General features: G+C 30.8%; 2 protein-coding genes across 2 annotated transcripts; one reads left to right on the forward strand and one right to left on the reverse strand.

Annotated features, from left to right (window-relative positions):
- Nucleotides 1-445: 445 nt before the first annotated feature.
- LOC116404640 lies at nucleotides 446-2,683 on the forward strand. Its single transcript, XM_031887803.1, has 3 exons — nucleotides 446-799; nucleotides 1,012-1,801; nucleotides 1,980-2,683. The coding sequence occupies exons 1-3, from the start codon at nucleotides 588-590 to the stop codon at nucleotides 2,406-2,408; spliced, it is 1,431 nt and encodes a 476-aa protein (XP_031743663.1). The 5' UTR covers nucleotides 446-587; the 3' UTR covers nucleotides 2,409-2,683.
- A 6,504-nt stretch (nucleotides 2,684-9,187) lies between these two features.
- LOC101212469 lies at nucleotides 9,188-10,738 on the reverse strand. The gene has a single exon (XM_004140633.3). It carries the CDS (start codon nucleotides 10,736-10,738, stop codon nucleotides 9,188-9,190), a length of 1,551 nt encoding a protein of 516 aa, XP_004140681.3.
- Between the last annotated feature and the right edge of the window lie 459 nt (nucleotides 10,739-11,197).

Below are 11,197 nucleotides of genomic sequence, written 5' to 3' on the forward strand. Positions count from 1 at the left end.
ATTGACCGCAGTTCAACTATGGCCCTTTCTAATTTTTTTTATTGCAGTTCAACTATTTAAGTCTTCAATATATTTCTAAATCCACTGCCATTCAACTATTTAAGTCTTCAATATATTTCTTATCTAGTACGAAGTAAAAACCACTTGTAGATCTTGAGTGATACATCATAATAAAGAAGGTAATTAAAATACCTTCTAGAACAAAACTTTTTCGAGTTTCTTTGAAATCAAATTTGCAGTCACACACCCAAAACCAAGCATAGAGCTTAGATATTTAAAGGCTTCAATAAATCTTCGTTACATTAATGAAGACCAATATATAATAATAGAACGATGTCACTTCATGATGGATAGAACCATCGTTTTCTAATAGTCATTTGATAGCCCTTTTTTGAATGTCATTAATTAATTCATTTGTGTCCATTTCCTCCCTTCAATAATTCATAGTCTCCGAAAAGATCACAAAAGAATACATCAAACAACTTCTCTCCCCACATCTCGATTATATAAGAAGCAAAGCAACCCTTCCTAAACAAACCTAAAGAGTCAGCAAAAGAAAGAAGAAAAAAAGAACATATAGTTAAGTTATGGATGAAGAAAGCCAAATCAACGATCCACTGCCTAAATACTTCACTCTCAGATCGAAGCACAATGATGGTTTTCTTCGTTACATTAACGCAGACGATAAGACCATGCATGGGTTTCTCAAGTTCTCTGGAAGTCATGTCGTGAACCCATTCGCAAAGTTTGAATTTGAAAAAGCTAAAGAGAAATCTAACAAAGTCCTTGTTCATATCAGGTGTGTGTTGCATTTATCGTTCTCCAAATATTTCTGAACTCTTGTTTTTCTAATCTGTCGAAATTGTTGATGATATGAGTTATTCAACGTGTATATATATTAAAAATAATATGTGAGACAATTTGGTAGGATGAAACGTAACTCATCGTTTTCCTTTAGTCGTTTTGATAAATGGTATGTGACATAGTCTCTAAGATAAATTTTATTTTCAGATGTTGTTACAACAACAAATATTTGGTTCGTTGGTCAGAGAAATCCAAGTACATTGTCGCAACAGGGAACGAACTCAACGAAGACAAAACAAAATTCTCATCGACACTGTTCGAACTGATCTACGTCCAAGATCGAAACGCCTTCTGTATCAAACACGTACAACTCAACCGTTACATTCAGCTACGACGACACAGCACAAGCCAGTTCCAAGGCACTCTGTTCGCCGGCAGCACGGGATTGGAAAACGACGAGACAGATCTCTTAAATATAATCGATTGGTCCACCTTTTTCATCCTACCAAAGCATGTAGCATTTAAAGGCGACAATGGAAAATATCTGAGAGTCCGTTCTTCAGGGACCAAATATTTAGAGTTTTCAGGATCCGATGTGGGAGATCCAAGAGTGGGAAACCAAATCTTCACCACATACGATGGACATATAATGATTAAAAATGATAGCTTGGAAAAATTTTGGATTCGTGATCCTAATTGGATACTTGGGGAAGGTAGTGAAAGCGATTTCACTGATCGGAATGCTTTGTTTTGGCCTGTTCAGCTTGGCGATGGCCATGGCGTAGCGCTTCGAAACAGAGGAAATAATAGGTTTTGCAAGAGGCTGAGTACAGAGGGGAAGAATAATTGTTTGAATGCTGATGCGGAAAGCATCAATGCTGAAGCTATGCTCCAGATTGAAGAACTTGTCATTTCTAGGACCATTTATGATGTCAATTTTCGAGTTTTAGATGCTCGGTTCTACGACGAGACGCCCATGACTATGGTATCTAGTGAGGTTAGTCTACAATTAACTTATTATTACTTTCGTTCAAGCACTCTTAATTTGTGAAGTTTTGCGATGAAAGCTGGTGTAAAGAAAAAGAAAAAAAAAAAACAATTTTTGGAAAAGCAAAAGAACAAGTTATTATCAAATGAGATTTTAAGAGAATCCAAATTCGAAAACATACGTGCAGATGGTGAACAAAAACAGCGAACCAGAGCTGCAAAGACTGAAGCTTCAGTATGAGGATACGAAGTCGTCGACATGGACAAATTCGGTGGGAATGAAGTTAGGGATGAAAATGTCAATTGAATCAGGATGTCCAGAGATATCAAGTCAAGAAATAGAGATATCAGCTGAGTTCAAAGAGGAATATACATGGGGTGAAACTAAAGAAACTAAGTCTACTAGGGAAGTTGAACACCAAGTCACAGTACCACCTTACACTAGAGTTAAAGCCAAAGTGTTAGCCACTAAAGGATTTTGTGATATTCCATATTCATACACTCAAAGAGACGTTCTAACCAATGGCAAAGTTGAAATTCAACAGTTTGATGATGGGATTTATACTGGAAGCAATTGCTATAACTACACCTTTTCCACAGAACAAGAAGATCTCTGATTCAAAACAAGAAGTATTAACTATTGAAATTATAAAATTTATCACATGTACTAAATAATGCCTAGCAGCTGCTATGTATGTGTATGCAGCTCTTTGGAATTTGCTTTTGTGTTGTTTTTTTGCTTTGCAATGTGTGTTTGTTGATCATCTATATTTTGAAGCCAATAAAATGTAATCCATGCATGTTCTTATTTCAATTACTTTGGGCTTGTTTAGGGTTGAGAAGTGTACTTGAATTCGTCCAATTTTATGAAAAGTATTGTCTTAGACCATTATTTGGACGATCTATAAAATTTTTAAAAGGGGAAGAAAATAAGAAGGGGCTGCTTAATTGGTTGGCAATTTGGAATTTTGTTTTATGTTTATCTCTTCTTCTTTTTTTTATCATATATACATGAATATTCTTGTTTGAATGCTTATTTAGATATACACATTATATTTTAATTGCTTGGATTATAGATATTATCTTTTATTTAACTTTTTTTAATGTGAAGCAAGTTAAAGGTAAAAAAACACACAGCAACATAAAAACATGATTAAGAAGCCTTAAAAGATGAAATAATAGCATTTCTTAAAGCTGTAAAAGTTATTCCTTAAAACGCTATAATTTTTTTTTTTCTTTCTTTTTACTTTTAAAGACTTATTATAACTTTTATTAAATAAATAATTATATGTAGCTGCAACTAATTAATAATAACATCATATTTTGGCTATAAAATTATTTTTATAGCTTTCTTCAAATATGCTAATCGTATATTACAAAGATCAAAGGGACATTTGTTAAAATAACAAATTTAAAAGTAGATTGTCTTTTGATAACTCTTTGAGATAGTCGTCTGATATATCTAATTACTTGTCTTATTTGTAATACGAAAAAAAGGATGTGCTATAGACTGCTGTTTTCTAAATTTATTTTGTCATTTGACGTAATTTTCCAAGATCAATTGTGCTATTTATAATTTTCAAAATAATGTTATAAAACGTGAAGCATTCCATTGCTCATTTCCAAATGCTATGAAAAGTTTGAACTTTTTATAGTGTTTTAATAATGCTATAAAAAAAAGCATTATACTTCAATAGCGTGGGTTGTCACAACCTTGCCAAAACACAGATCAATTATAGCGTTTTTGTTTTAAATTTTAACCTGTAGTGGAGAAGGAAATCCGGCTAGTTAATTAGAAGACAATTGTGACCATGTACCATGAATTCTTTGTTTAGAAGAGGCCTCCTAAAACTAGGATTCCAACATTGTATAGATTCGTTCCAAGCTGCTTATTCTTGCACAGTGATATATATTGTTTTGATGCATAATATATATAACCAAAGTATCAAATAATTTTTTAATCTGGGTCCATGGAGCTTTTGCAGTTTGCTCTACTGAGTTTGCAAAGATTTAGGATGGAGCTTTTGCATGTATAAATCAATAATGTCCACAACTGATTGGGTTCACTGTGATAGCACCAAATCCATTTACCAACCAAGCTAAGAGCCATTGTTAACCTCAAGTGACATCCTTCTTTTCAAATTCTTGATCTTTTAGGGAATATTTATGGGTGTAAGTAATATTATAGTGAACTATATTTGCCACATTCACAATTATTTATTTCGTAACTGGAAGATCATTTTGGTTCTCTCTCATATATCTGCATACTGAATATGTTATCAGCTAGACTCCCAGGCTATATACATTGAGCAACACAAGATCTGACTTGTAGATAATACTCATCTTTATCATCTCAATATACATTACTTTAGCAATATATATCTTATTATTTTATATCGAGATATGGTTTGCTTGTAAGTTTGGATGATCACATGGAACCATTATGTTTTGCCCATCTTCAATTTATAGTATCATTATTTAATTTTACTTCTATGTTTCCATAATGAGAAATGATATTATTTTTCGTACTTTGTGTGGAAATGATATAACCTCGAGATCTCTTTTTAAATAGGATATTGATTCCATTTGAAATTCTTGCTGTGGCTTTAAGAATATTATACTAAACAATTCCAATTATTTATAAATTACATCTTGCATTTAAAAATATCTATAATTACACCCTTCCACACTAAAATATGATTTATTTAAAACTAATTTTTATAAATATAACTGATCGACAAAATATCTTTAACAAAATAATAAAGTTGATGAAGCTTACCACTTTTTTGTAAATATTTTTTTTTCAGGTTTGTTATTCATTTTCATCGTCTTTCTTCTCTTCTTCTTCTACAATTTTTTTTTCATCATTTTTCTTTTTTTCTTCTACAATTTTTCTTTTATTTTTTTTTCAAACTATTATTTGGTTCAAGATCATATACCAAATATAAAATATTTGTTTTTTAATTATTTTTTCAAACTGTTTATTTAGTTGTCGAAGATCATGTACCAAATATAAAAAAATATTGAAAAAAAAAAACGCTGTACCAAATATAAACGATTGTGTATTAAAAATATTTTAAATCTAAACTTGTAACAAAGAATCTTTACAAAGATTGTTTAGACAAAAATAAATGATCGTGTAGCCAAATCTAAACAATCGTGCAACAAAAAATCTTGAAAAAATCATTTAGCTAAATATAAATGTAACCAAATCTAAATGATATGTAACAAATATATTTATTACGCGCATGTAACCAAATCTAAACGATAGTGTAGCAAAGAGCTCTTGAAAAAAAAATTGTTTAGATTTAGCTACCAAAATCTAAATGGTCGTGTACCAAACAATAACTAAATCTAAACAATTGTGTACAAATATATTTATTACGTGTATTGTTGACGGAAGCATTTTTTGTATCTTCTATTGTAGGTCTGGGCTTTTTCTGTTTTCAAAATTGTTCTATGTAAATATTTATGGTTTTTATGTATCAAAATGAAAAAAGCTAATCATTCTTTTAAAATTTTCCAGATTTGGCATTTCTTTTTCTCATCTTTCTTATCTTTCTCTTCTGCGATTTTTTTTCTCTCCATTGTCTTTTCTTCTTGTGCCATTTTTTTTTTCAAACTCTTATTTGGTTTAAGATCGTGTACCAAATATAAAAAATCTATATATATATTTTCAAATTGTTGGTTGTTCAAGATCATCTACTGATCTTGAATAACCAATCGTTTGAAAAAAAAAATGATTAATTTTCCAGATTTGGCATTTCTTTTCCTCATCTTTCTTATCTTTCTCTTCTGCGATTTTTTTTCTCTCCATCGTCTTTTCTTCTTGTGCCATTTTTTTTTCAAACTCTTATTTGGTTTAAGATCGTGTACCAAATATAAAAAATCTATATATATATTTTCAAATTGTTGGTTGTTCAAGATCATCTACTGATCTTGAATAACCAATCGTTTGAAAAAAAAATGGCTAACCAACAGATTTGTCTCTTGCTTGGGGCTTGTCTCTAGCCCTTTGTATTTTGTTTGGGTTGTTTCCTTGGTTCTCATGTATTACTTTCCATATATTAATGAAGCAGGGATGATGAAGGTGCTTAAAGGAGTGTCCACCTAGTGGAGATGTCCGGGTGCACCTACTGACTCATCGTATCATTTTTCAAAAAAACAAAAAAGATCGTCTACGGATCTTTAAAAAAAATGCGGTCAAATCTAAATGATCGTATAAAAAAAATCAAATTTAAATAATTGTATAAAAAAAATCAAATCTAAATGATCATGTACAAATAATCCTAAAAAAACCGTTTAGATTTGGGTAGTTAAAGGTAAATGATAAAATCTAAACGATCGTATACCGAAAAAATATTTTAAAAAATCGTTTAGAAATAGTCAATTCTAAACTATCATATACCAAACAATTTCGAAGAAAATTCATTTAGATGGATCAAATCTAAACAATCATGTAGGAAAAGAAATAGCCAAAATCTAAATGATCATGTCCAAATATATTACGCTGACGTCAACTAATCACAAGTCATTTTTTATATTTTCTATGTGAGTTTTTTTCAATTTTGAAATTGTTCTATAATGTAAATATTTCAGCGTTTTGTTCTTTAAAAAAAAATATATATTTTCAAATACCCCTTTGTTTTACATACATCCTAAAGACTAAATTATTGAAATTCAAACAAGTCAAATATTTTGGGCAGAAATGAACAAAAAAAAATCTTTTCAAATTCTTGATTTTTTAGGGAACATTAGTATATTTATGGGTGTAAGTAATATTATAGTGAACTATATTTGTCACATTCACAATTATTTATTTCTTAATAGGATATTGATTCAATTAGAAATTCTTGTTGTGGCTTTCACAATATCATACTAACATGTAAAATCATGTGGAATCTTAAACTAAACAATTCCAATTATTTATAAATTAAACAAGTACTTACATCTTCCATTTAAAAATATCTATAACTACATCTATGACACACCCTGCACTACAAAATATAATTAATTTGACGTTAATTTTTATAAATATAACAAATCGATAAAATATTTATATCTGTATAATAAAATGAAAAAGCACATAAAACTGACTATATTTTTTTTTTAATATTTCAAGGTTGTTCTTCCTTTTCATATCTTTTTTTGTTCAATTTTTTTCTTTCAAATGGTCATTTGGTTCAAGATCGTGTACTAGTTTTATATTTTTTTTAAACTGTCATGTAGTTGTTGTACCAAATATAGATATTGGAAGAAAAAGGAGATACGCTTGCAAAAGTAGCAAAAAATTTATGATAATAGGACACATATCACTATATTTTATAAATTATAAAAGTAGAAAATTTAAAAGCCGACAACTCACTTTTAATAGTTCTGATAGCTGTCTGATATCACTAATTTTGTCATATTAACAATATGAAGAAAAAAAAAAGTGTCCTAGACTGTTTTTTTCTAAATGTGTTTGTCATCTGATATAATTTTCCAAAATGAATGTTGTACAAATCTAAATGAGAACCAAAACTATTTTTTTCCAAATCTAAACTATTGCGTAAGATAAAATATTCTTTTTTAAAAAATTGTTTTTATTTGGATAACGTACAAAAAAAAATGATCGTGTAACCAAATCTAAACGTACCGAATAATCCTAAAAAAGATCATTTAGCCAAACAATCTAAAAAAATTGTTTAGCCAAGTCTAAATGATCTTCTAAACAATGAATCCAGAAAGAAAAAAAATCTTTTAGATAAATGCTTTTTTACCACTAGGTCAAACCCACGATGGTTCATACCATATATTTAATATAAAGGAATATCTCTAATGTGTCACAGGCCAAAAATTGATGATGAAAAAAAAAAACCTTCTAGAGATAACTGCTTGTGAATATAACACGATCAATCTAAACTTCATTTGGGTAATGGCAAGGACCACTTCTGTGAAATGTAGTGAAAGTTGTAATTACACTCTTAATGAGTCGATATTAATTATACAAATTGAATCCACAAATCATAAAATTTGAACATAAAATTATTACAATATGGAAGTATGAATATCCAATTTGAACACTAATTAACCTACACGTTTGAATTAATTTTTGCAATTTTAACACTAACCATGTATAAGTGCAACTATCACCTTACAATTATAACACAAATTTTATCATCGTTATTTTTGGCCTTCTTGCTTTCTCTTATATTCCTTACTTTATGCTTCTACACCCTTAACAAATTATAAATTTATGGGTCTAAGAAGTAGGGTTTATTTATTAGTTCTATTGGATTCAAAAGTTCGAGTTTGAGGCTTTGGTTTCATTTCACTATTAATTACCTCTTTCTCTTTATTAGTTCAAATTTATGGGTATTTCAATTTTAGGGTGACAGGCCATTTTAAATACATCCAACTTTTTTTAAAAAATAATATTAACTACTTCCTAAATCATTCAAGTTTTTTTTTTCATTTTGCTATATCTAAAATAGCCTTAGTTAGAGAAATAGGTAAAAAGAAAAACAAGAAATCAGTTTAAAAAAATGTTCTTAAAAGAAGAATATAATAAAAAAAATTAGAGAGGAAGTTTGGAGAGAGTGAACAAAATAGAGAGAGAGAAATGGACAAAAGTTTTTAAAACTAAAAATAAAAAACACCAAAAAAATGGGGAAAAATTAATAAAGTGAAATAAATAGGAGAGATTTTTTTTTTTCTTTTAATATGAGAATAGTTTTCTTATAAAGAAAAAAAATCACCAACAATCCCATATAAAAAATCTCATAGAATAACCCCTCAAAGTGATTGGTAATTAAGGAAACATCACAACTTTAGTATTAAAAGTGATTGTAAAGGATAAAATTGTAAAAATATTTATAAATATAATAAAATTTTACTATTTATTTATGATGGCTATATCGAACCAAATAAATTGCGTCTCTATCATATTTTAGTGATAGATATTGATTTAAATCTATTTCCTAATATACAAATAATGGGTATAAAATTGGAATGATATAAAAAATATAATAATCAAATTACATATATTTTGCCTAAATTTAGAAAAAGATTGTTTGATTTTTAAAGTATATCCTCATATATGTCATCTTAATACCAAATTTAGCAAACAGAAATAGAGTAAAGATAAACTCAAGAAACCAATGTGTAATTTCTTAACACACACAAAGTTAAGGTTAGGCAACAAAGAAACACTCATCCACACATACCTTTTATTATAATCTTTTGAGTCCCCTTAGATTTGCCTTCACATAATCTAACTCCTCCCATTCAAACATTACCTCCCATACAACACAAAGTGAAACTAAATCAACACATCAAATTAAATCACTCTCTCGATCACAATATTATTCTGTTCTACACATATCCATGGCATGCATGATAACTCAAAGGCTAATTAATCAGAATATGATTCTACTTTTTCGGTCTCGAACTTATAGTCATAAGTTGTAACACCTGTGAAAAGCCCATCTTCGAAACGATGTGTCACTTGTCTCCCATCTTTCAAAGTGTCCCTTCGAGTATACGAAAAAGGAACATCACAATAAGCATGTGTTACCACTGCACTAAACTTCACCTTTGACATTGCCGGTATCGTTATTGTCTCTTCCGTCTCCACCATTGATTTTTCCTTCTCTGTTTCTTGCCTCGCGCTTGCACTTGAAGCCTCCATCGAAAGCTCAAACTTCATCCTCCCAACCCCCGGAATCATTGCATTAAACCTAGTAGCAATTCCGAAAGTCGACGACATGGATGAACTCCATGTTCTTTCCACCACCCTCTCATAGCTAAACTTCATACTTACTTTATCATCAACTTTAGTATTGTTAATAGCAACCCCTTTGGACACACTGTGAATTTTCTTCCCATAAACCCTTGCATCTTTAACACGATACTCCACATCTTCTACGCTTCTTGCTACAATAATCTCCTTTACCTCCAAACGTGCATCCTTCGTTATTGTTTCGTCTGCGGCATTAAGGCAATTCGTCTTCCCGTCTATTGTCAAACTCTTGCAAAAACGGCCGTTCCCTTTATTACGAAAAGCCACGATATTGTTATCCACTTTTACAGGCAAAAACAAAGTGTTGGGGTCGTCTCTGTTGATGTCAATTGATTCACAACATATCCAATTCGGATCTAGAATCCAATACTTACCTGAACTCACATGTTTTATACGAACGTATCCATCTTGCATGGGTATTATCTCAAACACAATGACTGGATCTTCCACGCTAGAAGCTGAGAATTTGAGGTATTTTCTATATGGTTCGAGATATCGATCGTTGTTGCTTTTGAAAGCTATGTATTTTGGTAGTACAAATATGGAGTCCCAATCTGTCACGACCGAGAGGACAAGATCCTTGTCAGTGGTTCTCATGTCTTCTTCTCTTGCAACTAAACAATCGTTGTAAGGTGAAGGATCTCCTTCGGCCATGAACAGGAAGGTGTTGAGTTGAACATGACGGATGTAGTAGAGCTCGGTTCTATCAGGTGCAAAAATTATTGGTTCGAACAAAGTGCACGACCATTTCGATGTATCATCCTCTTCTTCATTGGCTTTGGCTGCAATGTAGTTCGAGTCTTCGGATAAACGAACCCAGAATTTGTTGTTGTAACAACATCTTATATGGAAGAAACCTGGCTTGGTTTTCGATCCATGAAGGACAAATTTCGAATACGGTCCAACCATGTTCTTGCTGGAGTATTGAAGAAGTCCATCCGCATTTTCACCTTTGCTTATGTAGCGAAGATATTTGCCATTGCGGATGGATTTGAGGAAGAGATTCTTGGGGATTACCTTTTTTAATTTTTCATCTTCTATCACTTGTCCTTGGTTCAACATCAAACCATCCTTATAATCGCTCTTCATCAACTTCTTCTCTGCTTCATCTGCTCCTTCCAAATTGTCAGTCCCAGCTTTCCTACGTCCTCTGGAAAGATTCATCCTTTCTTTTCTTCCTTTCTTTCTTTTCTTCTTTTTTCTAATGTTTGTGGTGCAATTGGAGCTCCATTGAAGAAGATATTTATAGTAGCTTCACCTCACTTTGTTTACATATATAAACTATTATTAGAGGTGTAATAATCTGTCCTATCTTTGAGATACTTTTGAAGAAAAGGAAGATATGTGTGGGGACAAGTAATAATACAATCCAATTATTTATTCTCAACTCATCAATCAAACATGCATGTACAGACCATAGTGGTGGATCTCTCATCCCATACGTCCATTCGTAATATTGAAAAACGATAACACAACACATATGACTTTACTTCAATAATTGTAGATTTCGAGATAAATAAATAAACAAAATATAATGCTAGATCAATTGAGATATAAGTGAAAATACTTCAAATAAAATTGATACCAACTCCATAACTCATTTCCATTACCAATTGGTTCTAA

The sequence above is a fragment of the Cucumis sativus genome, chromosome 6 (assembly GCF_000004075.3).
Source record: "Cucumis sativus cultivar 9930 chromosome 6, Cucumber_9930_V3, whole genome shotgun sequence".
NCBI lineage: Eukaryota > Viridiplantae > Streptophyta > Magnoliopsida > Cucurbitales > Cucurbitaceae > Cucumis > Cucumis sativus.

Excerpts from the sequence above, each read along its gene's own strand:
- LOC101212469 (XM_004140633.3), bottom strand. The coding sequence starts at position 10,738 with ATGAATCTTTCCAGAGGACGTAGGAAAGCTGGGACTGACAATTTGGAA.
- LOC116404640 (XM_031887803.1), top strand. The coding sequence starts at position 588 with ATGGATGAAGAAAGCCAAATCAACGATCCACTGCCTAAATACTTCACT. Across the intron at positions 800-1,011 it reads AAAGTCCTTGTTCATATCAG|ATGTTGTTACAACAACAAAT; the intron begins GTGTGTGTTGCA and ends TTTTATTTTCAG. Across the intron at positions 1,802-1,979 it reads TGACTATGGTATCTAGTGAG|ATGGTGAACAAAAACAGCGA; the intron begins GTTAGTCTACAA and ends ACATACGTGCAG.